General features: G+C 38.9%; 2 protein-coding genes across 6 annotated transcripts; both read left to right on the forward strand.

Moving 5' to 3' along the window:
- Positions 1-2,776: 2,776 nt before the first annotated feature.
- Positions 2,777-7,893, forward strand: LOC116197214. 5 transcript variants are annotated; one of them, XM_031527283.1, is made up of 16 exons: positions 2,777-3,224; positions 3,394-3,449; positions 4,395-4,532; positions 4,708-4,767; positions 4,875-4,976; positions 5,098-5,181; positions 5,280-5,398; positions 5,500-5,601; positions 5,697-5,813; positions 6,100-6,165; positions 6,277-6,343; positions 6,497-6,550; positions 6,650-6,739; positions 6,838-6,891; positions 7,273-7,311; positions 7,412-7,893. In XM_031527283.1, exons 2-16 carry the CDS (start codon positions 3,432-3,434, stop codon positions 7,529-7,531), a joined length of 1,230 nt encoding a protein of 409 aa, XP_031383143.1. In that variant the 5' UTR covers positions 2,777-3,224; positions 3,394-3,431; the 3' UTR covers positions 7,532-7,893. The 5 variants fall into 5 exon arrangements, with proteins under 5 accessions (XP_031383143.1, XP_031383142.1, XP_031383144.1 ...); XM_031527282.1 differs by having other exon boundaries at positions 2,778-3,282; XM_031527284.1 differs by having other exon boundaries at positions 2,782-3,282; positions 4,395-4,514.
- A 3,400-nt stretch (positions 7,894-11,293) lies between these two features.
- Positions 11,294-14,076, forward strand: LOC116196003 (pentatricopeptide repeat-containing protein At1g10270). Its single transcript, XM_031525494.1, has one exon. The coding sequence runs from the start codon at positions 11,444-11,446 to the stop codon at positions 13,832-13,834; it is 2,391 nt and encodes a 796-aa protein (XP_031381354.1). The 5' UTR covers positions 11,294-11,443; the 3' UTR covers positions 13,835-14,076.
- Positions 14,077-14,234: the final 158 nt, after the last annotated feature.

The raw sequence follows: 14,234 nt of genomic DNA on the forward strand, positions 1-14,234 counted from the left end.
ATGTAATCATCACTCACCATTTATGTGTCTATCATTAATTTTTCGATTTATTACAGTTTTTTTTTTATGTAATCATTACTCACCGTTATGGTAGTCCCTACTAAGTTTCCCAACATAAAGTATCCTAAGCCGTTAGGAGTGTAGTTTAATTGGTTTACATCGCATAGTGAGAGAAGATCATGGAAAATAATTATTGATTTTGATTTTTTTTGACGGACTCCCTCAATCATTCTCCCCTCAATGATTGAGATCCCTAAAAGAAAATAAATGGATAAATAAAATATCTAAATGATGATGGGCTCCGTTGGGCTAAAATATTGGCCCATGTTCATAATGGGCCTCGATATCTTCGCCCATCTGTATTTGTTGCTCTCTTGCGAGTTTTCTTTGGGCTAGCTGTTGGACTTGGTTGTTTGGGCCGACTGCCATAGGCCAGTTTATTCAGCCGCATGGAAAACGACCCATTGTTATTTAATATTTAATTTATTAATTAATCTTATGCTAATTTTTTGTTGGCATGGGTAATGCTATTGGACCTTGCATAAGAGGAAAGAGCAGAGCCTAAAAATAATGGCAGGAGTATAAATCCATGAAGCCTAATCGGCATGAAATCGAAGGTATTGGACCTTGCATAAGAGGAAAGAGCAGAGCCTAAAAATAATGGCAGGAGTATAAATCCATGAAGCCTAATCGGCATGAAATCGAAGGAATTGTCGTCGTTACATCATATATCTTGCCCATATAGCAATTTCATTTGATACAGATCATGATCTTTTAGCACAAAATTGAACTAAAATCAAGTCAGGTTGATCCCTTCTTCAGTGCGTGTTTATAAGGATAGTATGCATCGAGACATTGATTCCCCATTAATGTCGTTGTTGGGGTATCAGTAACTTGAAGTTCTGAGATTATACTTTCTTTTGGCAACAAAATCTAATTTAATTCAACCTTATTTTTTCCTCAATTCAACAATACAATCATTACCTTTTAATTATCGTTCATACTTTTTTAATATATTATTTAAATGAATTTTTCAACACTAAATTCTTTTAACTATTCAATACTTTTTTTCCTCGATTTTAACATTTTTTTTTAATTCAACAATATAATAATTACTTTTTTATATTTTTTTCAAATTATCTCACATATTTTTCCTAACTACTTCTGTCTTTATTTCTTTAAATCAAATTTAACATCGTTACCAAATGCAATATAAATTTTTTGATAAACAAACTCAATCTAACTTTCCAATTCGGTGTCAATGTGAAAATTGAAAAATAAAATGAGACGAGATTGGAGGAAGAAACAAGGATAGTAGTGTTCAACTAGTCTATATTAAAAGATAAAAAATATCTTTATTTTTTTCTGACCGGGGTGTCCAGACTCGTCTGACTAATCTCCGGGACTTAGTGAATTTTTTGCTGCACGCGGAGCGGATAATCGCAATAAAAGTACTCTTGTGACTCTGAGAGATTTCAAACAATTGGGTGAATACATAAATCCCTCCTTAATCACTAGTCAAATCGTTGGAGTTTTAAAAAGAAATTCTTCTTGCATGTGTTTTTTTCTCTTTTTCTTTTTTCTGTCGAGAGAAAGATCGAGTTAATGTATATATTGACTTTTTCAGGTCTAATCTTCACATTAAATGCACGATTATCCCATTGATAGCAGACAAATTCCATGAATATAATGACATAAATAATTTGGCCAAAAGACGACATAAATGATAGACAATCTCAAGTCTCGGTCTAAATATTCCATGCCACCTCATAATGGTATGATCTTAACTATTAAAACAAATGGCATGATCTTATCCTCTCTTTTTTTCCTATTAATTTAAGAAAATATCTTTTTAAAATGAATTGGATTGGTGAGTGTCTCTTGTTTTAGAAGATCAAAACCGATCGTTAGGCCATGATCATGATGGCAATTGCCCTCCACTCAAACTCTCTTCTTCCTTTTGTGTTAATCTAACTTTAATGAGCATATGATTAGTTCCAACAATCCACCCAGCAACACCTATCGACAAATCATAACCGTGGAATATCTTAATTATTCGGATGCCAGACGGACCGAAAGATTTGCGAACATATTATCAACTAGTTTCGCGAATGCTTAGTAGCAAATAATATATTCATGAATTTCAACTCGAACTTTTAATGGCCAACTGTTATTAATCAGATGCGATTTTTTTTTCCTGTGCATTGTAGTATTCGAAAATTTTATAAGTCTCAATTAATTCAATTCGAACAGAATTGACGTAATAAGTAATAAAACTTTCAAAATTATAGACTTTCTTTATGATTTCGAAATAAAATAAGTTTTGAATCGTTGGAATAACTCCTATTAGTAAAGGATGACGTGGTTTTATTATTATTTTATTCTATCTTCTTTGAATTTGAACTACGCACGACAAAGAGGTCGTGCGCGGTGGCGTGCGAGACAGGTGTACACGTGGGGCGAATGGGAGCGAGCAAGGGGAGGCGGGATGCGAGTAAGATAAAAGGGAAGGGATGGGTCCCACGGTCCCACCACCCCCCAACTTTCCGCTCCCTTTCCCCCCCTCCACGACCGGTGCCATGACCATTCCACCGGGAACTTCGGTTCTGTCCTTCTCTCTCCGCACAACATTGTTCCTCTGTGGCCGGTCCCACTGTACCCCTCCACGCCCAATATGATTGCTCGATCCTTGCGGGGCCCACTCTGATATGTAAACACACCCAATCAAGCACGCTGATCCATCATTAGAGTCTGGACTGAACTGCACCATAGCTCTCGGTCCCGTCGTCTTCTTCCTTCCACCCTGTGGGTGCATTTCCCTTTCTCCAGTTGGATTCCCACTCTGTGTTAGCAGTAAGACTGGCAATCCATTTCACTTCAACAGCACTCTAGAATTCCACACCCAGAGAGCATAAAACAGAAGAAGTTCCATTTCTCATTTGTCGGGTTCGGAGGTTCTTGTTCTTCTCGCTCTTCTGTTTTGGGCATTTGCGGAGGACTTGAGAGAGAGAGAGAGAGAGAGAGAGAGAGAGAGACCGACCGGCCGGCTGGCTGGCTGACTTCTGCTTCCTCCTTCCTCCGTTCCCCCTTCTTCTACTTCATCTCCTGTCGTCTGGTGCTGGTTTTTGCTTCGTCAACACGCGGTCGTTTTTTGCAGTTGGAAGAAGAAAAGGCGTCTCCTGTGGGGGTGGGGGATACTGTACAGCTCTTGGTCTGCTTTTCTGGTGGGTGGAGTTCATGATTCCTGTCTCTTGCCCTCCATGCCAATCCTTCCTTTTACCAGTTAGATGGACTTTCCCTTGAAAGCTCTCTTTTACATATTTTTATTCAGAAAAAGTCTTTTGTTATTCCCTTTTGCTTATTGTTCCTTTCTGGGTTGGGTTTCCCTCACAGATAAGCAGGCATCTGCATGTTTGATTCTTTAGACTTCTATGAAGACACCCAACTTCGTAAGTCCTTCTCCATCTCCTCTCACCCTCTCTATCTCTCTCTGCTGATTTTTTTGGTGAATTTTTCCCGAGCGAAAGAAGAACATTCTGGGTGTCCGAGGTTGCTCTGCATGATTATCAGGACGACTCCGGAAGATTTTATTGGCTGCGGTTAGGATTCATGTCCCCCGTCCGAGTTTAGTTGTCGACGAGTTTTTGATTGCGAATACTGATTTTGTGTTTATCCTCTTGGTTTGTCTTCGCCTGATTTGTAGGAGGAGGAAAGGTGTTGCTAATTATTTTTTTTACCACCTTTCAAATTGCTCCGCCAATTTTTGTTTGATTCTGCTGTGTTTATCTTTGTCGTGCTGCCGTTTCTTTCATCGTCTCGAGTCCTTTCATAGATAATGACTTGGTTCGAAGTTGCAGTAAAGGAAGCAATTTCTTTTCATTGAGCTCTGTTATGTTAGCTGAGCATGTAAAGAGTCTGACCCTTAGAGCTATATATAGCTCTCTTCATTCACTACTTTGAAAACGAGACCGAAATCCTAGGTTCTTAGTTGCTGTTATCTCTCTGTTTCCGAAGTTCTCCTTACTGCACTGCTCAAGTAATATTTACCTACATGGTTAAGGTCCCAAAGGGATGTTTGGCGCAGAGGATTTCATGTAGCTGACCCAACTTATTGGGAAAGTTCTCAATGAATTGAATTTTATAGTTCATTAGCTGCTGGGTTGACCCTTGTGCTTCTTCTATGAGAGCAAGGTGTCAAGAAGCAGATGGGCTATATCTGCAGCATGGTGTGGTTCATGGAATTAAAGATTGAATATATGCAGGGATTTTCACGCATTTGTTGAGGATTGCATGTTTATTGTCTCTTGACTCGGTTATTTGTTCAGCTGATTGTAGATGATCATGCAGTTCTGATGAGAGTCTGAGCGGCTCGTGTGTCTTGTGTACTTTTTCAGGTTCCTATGCTATCAGACCCGAAGAATAGATCATGGCTTTGCAGTCTCCTTATTGTAGCTTCCTTGATATGGGGTGCTTACTTCTTTGGCAGCACATTCATCGCAAAGGAATACAAAGATGTGGGTACTTCTTCCTTGGTAACCTCCTAATTGAAAAATTCCTTTCTCTATCTCCAATTCCGGGGAAATGGAGTATCTTTCTCAGCATTTCAAGGTCGACTGCGAACTAGAGCTGCTAGAAGTTGTCAAATCATAATATATCTGATGATATGATTTAAAGTATGCAAGGAATTGTTACATTTTTCAAATGCAGAGGTTCATGAGATGGGAAGTGCTCAGTGACATGCAGAAAAGGGATATTTCTGCATGCAAGGTTTGTTCCTTTCAGCACTTGGAATTTGATCGTACTTTTTGGGATTTACTAGTTCACGTTTGATAATCTATAGCTTCATCATCTGCATCGTGTCCTTCCCTTCTTAGGACCGCTGCAGACCCTCTGGAAGCGAGCCTTTGCCAAAGGGAATTGTGGTCAAAGCATCGAACTTGGAACTGCAGCCTCTGTGGGGCTCCATCAAACATAATGTACATGAAATTGCTTCACAAATATTAAATGCATTCAATTTTTTAGTTTATCAATTTCTGAAATTTTCCCTATTTATGTCATGTCCTTTATATGCTTATATATTCTTTTGATAAATCTCAGAAAAACTCGAGAGCTGAGAAGAGTTTATTAGTGCTGGCAGTTGGAATCAAACAAAAAGAAATAGTGGACAAAATCGTCAAAAAGGTGATCAAAATCATCATCTTTCACTCACCTGCTTCCATGCTTCGAGGTGGCAATTTCAATACGTGGTTTATCCTCATGTTTCTTTCGTCATGTTTCAGTTTCCGCAGAGTATTTTCGTGGTGATGCTGTTTCACTATGATGGTGTTGTGGATGACTGGAAGAATTTAGAATGGAGCAAACATGCAGTACATGTTTCAGCAGTGAATCAGACAAAATGGTAGCACGTAATAGTGCTTATGAATCTCAAATTAATTCTGAATTCTATGCTACTCGTTGCAATTAACTAATTATACAATATATGCATATGATTGCAATTAGGTGGTTTGCCAAGCGATTTTTGCATCCTGACATAGTGTTTGAGTACGAGTATATATTCCTCTGGGATGAGGACCTTGGCGTCGAAAACTTTGATCCTGTTGGGTAAGTGTGGTGCCGTTCATTTGGACAATTGATTTTTATAGAACATCAATACATTCCAATGATTTCACTGAAAACCTTGTCAAATCACTCTGTAGATATCTGTCGATTGTGAAAGATGAGGGCCTTGAGATCTCACAGCCAGCACTTGATCCTGTCAAGTCCGATGTTCATCATCCCATTACTTCTCGCCAAAGTCGATCCAGAGTTCACCGGTATGCTTAAAATCCCCTTTGTGATCACTGAGCTCTCTATAATCATTTCCATTGTTCCCAAGGTCTGGTATACTTGACAATATGATCTCCACATGGAAAATGTTTCCTGTCGCAATTGTTGGCTTTCTTGAGGTTCTCGAATGTTTAGGCGAAATGTTAGTTTTGATCATTACCTTTAGCAATTACTCAAAGTACAAGAGAGTGAAAGTGTTGTTTGGAAGTGAAATAAAAATTTTGTGGCTTGCATTGGATGAACAGTCGTTTGTCGATAATATGATTTTGACAGGAGAATGTATAAGTTCAAAGGCAGTGGAAGGTGTGATAGTCAAAGTACTGCTCCCCCTTGTGTTGGGTAAAGCAACTCTCGATTTCTTCATCGCAATTTCATTATGCTCGTTTCATGTCATGGTGGTCTTGAGGACCAATTGAAGATCCTCATGAAATGATGGAATCTTTGATGCAGGTGGGTGGAAATGATGGCACCAGTCTTCTCGAAGGCTGCTTGGCGGTGTGCGTGGCACATGGTCCAGGTTTTACTCCAATCCTTATTTTTTTGGTTGGAGAGATGAGAAATGATTGAACCCAAAAATCATATGTTTAACTCGAAAAATTCAACGACCTGAGACTGTTAAAAAAAGATTCCAATGCTGATTGTGTGTCTGTCATGACTCATGGACTCACAGAACGACTTGATCCATGCATGGGGCCTGGACCAGCTCCTCGGATACTGTGCCCAAGTATGTAGGCGATGAACAAGAACCATTTCTCTCCCCTCTTTGTTCTCAATATTTTGTGGGCATTTTGGTGATAATTTTTTTTTTCTGGACAAAAAAAAGGGTGATCGCACCAGGAAAGTTGGGGTAGTTGATTCTGAGTACATAGTGCATCTCGGTCTCCCCACACTTGGGGTCATGGACCATAATCAGGCAAGTTCCATTGTCTGGTTCCGTTTCCTTACTCTTCTACATATATAGATGATCAAATCAGGTCTCAGCTTCTTCTGTCTGTGACGCTTGCTTTGCAGAATGCTACCAATGTTGCTTCGGAAGGAAAAACCGCCTCAAAGTCGGACACTAAGGTATTCTTTTTCCTTTTTCTCCTTTAAACTAAGCTCAATTGTGTAATTTCAGAAACTGGACGAGAACCCTCAATGTCCAATTTTCGGAAACCCCAGATAAATGAGCAAACCTCATCGAACCATCCAAAGTCCGTTCCTTTTGGAATTGTAGAACTCATTTCGTTAAATTACTTTTTGCGTGTAGTTTAAATCTATCAAAACTATTGTTTTCAAATGATTATATATATTTTCACATATCCAGCTGGACCCATTGAATTGAACACTTGATTGCACTCATGTGCCCATAGCATGGGCAGTTTATTTCTGAAAATATCTTTGTGGTACCCGGTGTCCGAGAACACACAAAGAAGACGGCTGTATTCATTCTTGTGTAAAATGCAGGCATCGGCGGGTTCCAAGGTGGTTGACAACAGAATGGAAGTAAGCCCCGGTTCCCCATATATTGCATAGGTTTATGAAAGTATCTTCTGAATCTCTCCGCACTGATACTCATTGAGTTGATCCCGGTGTTTTTTCGCAGGTGAGGCAACGCTCCTTCATTGAAATGCAGATATTCAGGAAAAGATGGAAAGATGCCGTTGAAGAGGATCAATGCTGGGTTGATCCTCATCGAACGCCAGCAAATAGAACCCCTCATTGATCCCTTCGAAGCTGCACATTCTTCAATTGAAGTCATACAATGACACGTGACAGAACTACACATAACAGAATTACACAAAGCGTGGGTGTTTATACATAAGGTCGATGGCATATTCTCAGGACAGCTCTGTAATTAAACATCTTGTTACATAGTGATATGATAAACGTTCAAATGTAAATTGTCTATTGTTGGGGGGAAAATCTCACAATCATGGGGCTGAACCATCCGTGGGGTCCGGGATTGTTGACTTGGGTACAATCTCTGGGTACACATTTTCCAAGTCAACTTTAACTTTAACTCAACACACTATACAATATTTATCCTTTTCCACAATCAAAATCAAAGTTACTTTAACTCTGAAATCAAACGCCTCATTATTTGAGTTTTGGCTTGGGTGATTATAAGCTGCTCTTTTGTTATATAGCATTACTTGAAAAGGTTTGTATACAAAATAGTTTTTTTGTTTTTGGTATTTTTTGGGAATAAATGTTTATTACTCAGTTGGGAATTCGGTCCATCCAATGTTTCCTTCTGTTGACGATAAACTAGAAGAAAATTAGTCACATAATCCGCGCTTTGTGCGGACGTGTGATTGTGGTGTTGATATTACAAAATTTATAATATAAAATATTAGAAATAAATAGCGGACGATTGTCTATGTTGTTGATATTGTTAATTTTTTAATCTAAAATATTATAAATAGATAAAATATGTTGTTGATATTATTAATCTTATAATCTAAAATATTTTAAATAGATAAAAAAAATCGAGAGTTTTTTTTGCTAAATCGAGAGTAGAAATGTTAATTTGTATCTTTAAATAATTTGTAAAAGTTTTATTGGGAATATATAATAAAATTGTAAATATATTATGATAATTTGGAAAAAAATTGAAAAAGCTTAAGTTTATATTAATGAGAAGACTCGAAGAGATGGCTCATTACGAGCTGAGGTGTATGAATAGAAGATTTCATGAACAGTTGAGGTATGTGCATGGAAGAATTTTGTGAGTGCAATAAGCTTATGTGGAAAGTTTTCGTTGCATGAATGGAAAATTTTTCGTGAGAGTAAATTAAATTAAATTAATATATATATATATAATTAATGTGAATTAGTTTAAGCGATTTAGCACTTATTTCTCTAAAGCAAGTTCTTGAGTTCGAGTTGTTATAAATGCAGAAAATTTACATTTTGAGAGTTTTACTTCTCAGTAGGCTAACCGGCTCGACTTGATTAGTTGGGGTCCAAGCCGGGAGAGTTTACTCATTAATGGGCAGATTCGGCTTAATTTAATTAGTCGAGACTCAATTGAACTTTTGAATATTATGGTTCACATTGAAATATATATATATATATATATATATATATATATGAAACTAGATAAAAGTTAAAATTGAATGAGAAGACTCGAAAAGATGGCTCATTACGAGCTGAGGTGTATGAATAGAAGATTTCATGAGTAGTTGAGGTATGTGCATGGAAGAATTTTATGAGTGCAATAAGCTTATGTGGAAAGTTTTCGTTGCATGAATGGAAAATTTTTCGTGAGAGTAAATTAAATTAAATTAATATATATATATAATTAACGTGAATTAGTTTAAGCGGTTTAGCACTTGTTTCTCTAAAGCAAGTTCTTGAGTTCGAGTTCTTGTGAATGTAGAAAATTTACATCTTGAGAGTTTTACTTCTCAGTAGGCTAACCGGCTCGACTTGATTAGTTGGGCTCCAAGCCGAGAGAGTTTATTCATTAATGGGCAGATTCGGCTTAACTGGATTAGTCGAGACTCAATTGAACTTCTGAATATTATGGTTCACATTGAAATATATATATATATATATATATATATTGAAACTAGATAAAAGTTAAAATTGAAATCAAACATCAAAATCTTGTCAGGGATAGATATGAGATTTAGCTTGTTGTATTAACAAGAAAATTGAATGATTTTATAAATAAATAAATTTCAAAAGAAAAATCAACATTGATTGATTCAAATGTTTGACGCAGTATTATTTCATGTTCGAGTCTTGTGGATTGAGAAAATTCATGCTAAGGGACTTTTATTTCTTAATGACCTGACCCGATTAGAAAGACGTATTGGACTTTCGAGATTTATCCATAATAAAATAAAAACAGAAAAAGAATGGGATAATTATAAAAAATGGTCCTATAAGTTTGCCCCTTTTGACATGGAGTCCTATAAGTTTCATTTTGGCTTTTCCAGTCCTAAACGTTTGCTCCGTTAGACACTTATGATCCAAATCGTGATTAACCATTGACTAGTTAACTAGTGCTGATGTGTATGTAATGCATTGAATTTTTTCCACCTATATTGAAAACGCCTATGTGGAAATTTTAAAAATTATAGCGATGGTCCTAAAAGTTTTTCATTTTTTGAACTTGAATCCTATAAGTTTAATTTTGGAAAAAATAGTCACAAATCATTTCAAAAAGTGACAATCTTGGTCAATTCCCTAATTTGCCATTAACGGACAATGATGTGGACTTAATATGGTACACGTGAACCAACCACCTCTCGCCACTTTAGAAAATTTTCAAACATTTTAAAAACATAAAATTAGAAATGAAAATTTTGAAAATTGAATAAGATTAACCAAAATTAAATAGTAGAAAAATTCAGATGAAATATAAAAATTCAATTTTTTAAAATTTTAAAAAAATTGAAAAGAATATAAAAAGAAAACCTACAAGTTTTAGAAAATAGAAGAAAAATTCAGAACAATATAGAAAAAATAAGAAAAAAAAGAGAAAGTTTAAAAGTTAAAACTTTAAAAGATTCAAAAAAATTAAATAAAAAATAAAAAGTTAGGAAAATAATAAATGATAAAATTAATATTCAAAAATAGTTATATAAAATTTTAAAAAGTTGAAGATAATTTTCAAACTCATGGAAGAATGAGAAGGGATTGGGTAATTACCATGATATTGTATAGGGCGAGGTCGTGGGAGGCTCTGGTCGAAAGGGCCCCCATTTCTGATTCGTCCCCAGTGTTTTTTTTTAATAGATTTTTTGTAAATTTTATTAATTTAATTCACTTTTAATTTATTGTAGTTTTTCTTCTATTTTATTAATTTTTAAAAAATATTTTTATTTTTAATATTTTTTAAAAAATATTTAAATCAAAAAATAATTTTTAAAATTTTTTTACGGTGTTAAGTTCACATCATCGTCCGTTAATAGTCGATACGGAGTAGAACAAAATTGTCACATTTTGAAACGATTTATGACTTTTTAAAAAAAAATCGACTGTATAAGACTCAAATTCAAAAAGTGAATAACTTTTAAAGACATCATTATTATTCTTTTAATTTTCACGTACGTATTATAATACATGTGGAAAAGATTTGACGTTATTTATGTCCACACTAGTATTAGTTAACGATCAATTATGATTTAGACTATAATGATGCGTTTGGTTTCAAAGTTAAAGTAACTTTGATTTTGATTGTGAAAAAAGGACAAATGATTGTGTAGTGTGTTGAGTTAAAGTTAAAGTAAAAATTTTGAATTGAGAAATGTGTACTTTTATTGTGTAGTGTGTTGAGTTAAAGTTAAAATTAAAATTTTTGTGATTTTAATTGCGAAACCAATCGAAGCATAAGTATCTAATGGAGTAACCGTTAAGAATGCAAAAATCAAAATGAAACTTAAGATTCGGTGTCAAAAAACTACTAATGGGACCATTTTTGTAATTCCCTTCCCCCGACAAAGAACATAGCAGAGGCTAACCTTACCCTACAGAAATGCATAAACCCTCTTGTTAGAAAGTAAAGTCGCACACGAGGCCTTCTCTATTCCTGCTCTGCTTTGCCCCCACTCTCTAGGGTTTAAGCCTCAGCTCCTCCGTTTCCCTGATCTCTCTCGGCGAAGAGACGGAGTGAAACGCCACCATGTCGCTCTACCGCTTCCTCCTCCGCTCCCTCCGCCACCGCTCCACCCCCGCCGCCACCGCCTCCCCCGCCAGGACCCTCCCTCTCACCCACCTCCTTCACCACGACGATCGTCCGATCCCTGCACCCGCCTCCCATTTCCAGCACCGCACGTTCGCCTTCAGCTCCGCCGAGGAGGCCGCGGCTGAACGCCGCCGCCGGAAGCGCCGTCTCCGAATCGAGCCGCCCCTCCACGCCCTCCGACGCGACAGCTATCCCCCTCCGCCCCGCGACCCCAACGCTCCCCGCCTGCCCGACTCCACGTCGGCCCTGGTCGGCCCCCGCCTCAACCTTCACAACCGCGTCCAGTCCCTGATCCGAGCTGGGGACCTCGATGCTGCGTCTGCAGTGGCACGCCATTCGGTCTTCTCCAATACCCGCCCCACGGTCTTTACTTGCAACGCCATCATCGCCTCCATGTATCGTGCCAAGAGGTACAATGATGCTATTGCCCTGTTCCACTTCTTCTTTAACCAGTCCAACATTGTCCCCAATGTCGTTTCCTACAATAATTTGATCAACACCCACTGCGACATGGGAAATGTCGATACCGGCCTCGAGTTCTACCGGCATATTATTGCCAATGCACCTTTTAGTCCGTCCTCGGTCACATATAGGCATTTGACAAAAGGGTTGATCGATGCGGGGAGGATACAGGATGCGGTGGACCTTCTGCGTGAGATGCTGAATAAGGGGCACGGGGCAGATTCGTTGGTTTATAACAATTTAATAGCTGGGTTCTTGAATTTAGGCAACTTGGAGAAGGCCAATGAGCTGTTTGATGAGCTTAAGGAGAGGTGTCTTGTCTATGATGGGGTTGTGAATGCTACATTTATGGATTGGTTTTTCAAGCAGGAGAGGGAGAAGGAAGCAATGGAGTCGTACAAATCTTTGCTCGATAGGCAGTTTAGGATGGTTCCTGCAACTTGCAATGTCCTCATCGAGGTTCTGCTGAGGTACGGGAAGAAGACTGAGGCTTGGGCACTGTTCGATCAGATGCTTGATAATCATACCCCGCCGAACTTCCATGCCGTGAATTCAGACACTTTTAACCTGATGGTCAACGAATGTTTCAAGAATGGACAGTTTGAGGAGGCTATTGCTACCTTTAGGAAGGTTGGAACTAAGGCGGGATCAAAACCATTCCAAATGGACCCGCTGGGCTATAATAACATCATAACCAGATACTGTGAGCACGGGATGCTTGAAGAGGCAGCTAGTATGTTCAAAGAATTGTCATCCAAGTCTTTGGCCCCGGATGTCTCCACCCACCGAATTTTGATTGAGGCATACCTAAAAGCAGAGAGGATTGATGATGCTCTGAGTATGTTACACAGAATAGTGGATGCTGGATTGAGGGTCGTGGCGAGTTTCGGGAACAGGGTTTTTGAGGAATTGATCAAGAACGGCAAGGCTGTGGATTGCGGGCAGGTCTTGACAAAAATGGGGGAGAAAGACCCTAAACCTGACCCCACATGCTACGAGGTTGTGATTAGGGGCCTGTGCAACCAAGGTGCATTAGATGTGGCCCAAGACCTGATAGGGCAGATGATAAGGTATGGAGTTGGTTTGACCCCGTCTTTGCGGGAATTTGTATCTGCCGCCTTTGGCAACGCAGGGCGTGGAGAAGAGATTGAGAGGCTGCTGAGTACGAACAGATGGGGGTCTGCTCCACGGGTCCCACCGCGGGGGCCTAACCCATTGCCCCGACCACCAAGCAATCCCCAAATGACGGGGACGCCCGGACCAGCTCAGTTTAATGGATCTGTAAGAACTCCTCCAATGGGAACGCCATCGGGGCCCGCACAAGCTTTCGGGTCATCAGGATACTCGCAGCATCCTATGAATAAATATGCAGGACCTTCGCAGTTGGGCGGACCACAAGGAATGTCATCGGGAGCCCCACAGGCTTTCGGGTCATTGGAATACCCGCAGTCTCCAATGAACGGGTATTCAGGACCTTCCCAGCTGGGTGAACCACAAGGAATGCCATCGGATGCCCCGCAAGCTTTCGGGTCATCTGGATACCCCCAGTCTCCTATGACTGGGTATTCAGGACCTTCACACGTGGGTGGACCACAAGGAATGTCCTCAGGGGCTCCACAAGCTTTCAGGTCATCCACATACTCGCAGTCGCAGATGAATGGATATATGGGACCTTCACATGTAGGTGGATCACAAGGAACGCCACAAAATTTTGAAGAAAGAGCCCCCCAAATCAGTGGATCGCCATCAGGGCCTCCTCAGACAACTGGGATACAGGGAGTACCATCTGTTGAAGGAACACAGGGTTCCGAACATGCAGATGGACATTCTGAAGTTCCACTGACTCAGAGACAAGCAGCATTTTGATCTCGAAGCTGGTCAGAGTATGGATGATGTCCATTATTTTTCATAGGTTATTATAGGTGGGGCGGATATTCATACTGCATCGCTTCTCTAAACAGAATGTGGCTAGATGTGCAAGCTTACTCATGAGCTATGTTTCTTGCGGGCGTAATTTGTTGCAATTGCGATCTTAGGTGATTGTATTTGATCAGTTCACAAATTTGAACCTTTCTTTTATATATCTAATGATAATATTATTCCTTATATGTGCTTTTACATTAAGCTCTTGTCTTACTCGATAATGCTCCCAATGGTGCATGAATAAGGTCTCTTAGACTTAGTACAACATATAATGGTCTTTTTAGAGGTTGTTCCTGGAGTAGGTATGTTAATCTTATTTTTCACATTTTACATCTCTCTGCGT

Source organism: Punica granatum, chromosome 2 (genome assembly GCF_007655135.1).
Source record: "Punica granatum isolate Tunisia-2019 chromosome 2, ASM765513v2, whole genome shotgun sequence".
Classification (NCBI taxonomy): Eukaryota; Viridiplantae; Streptophyta; class Magnoliopsida; order Myrtales; family Lythraceae; genus Punica; species Punica granatum.

Bases quoted from the DNA above. Each gene is read 5' to 3' on its own strand.
- LOC116197214 (XM_031527283.1), top strand. The intron at 5,602-5,696 runs GTAAGTGTGGTG...ATCACTCTGTAG, and splicing joins GAAAACTTTGATCCTGTTGG to ATATCTGTCGATTGTGAAAG. The intron at 6,551-6,649 runs GTATGTAGGCGA...GACAAAAAAAAG, and splicing joins TCCTCGGATACTGTGCCCAA to GGTGATCGCACCAGGAAAGT.
- LOC116196003 (XM_031525494.1), top strand. From the start codon at position 11,444: ATGTCGCTCTACCGCTTCCTCCTCCGCTCCCTCCGCCACCGCTCCACC.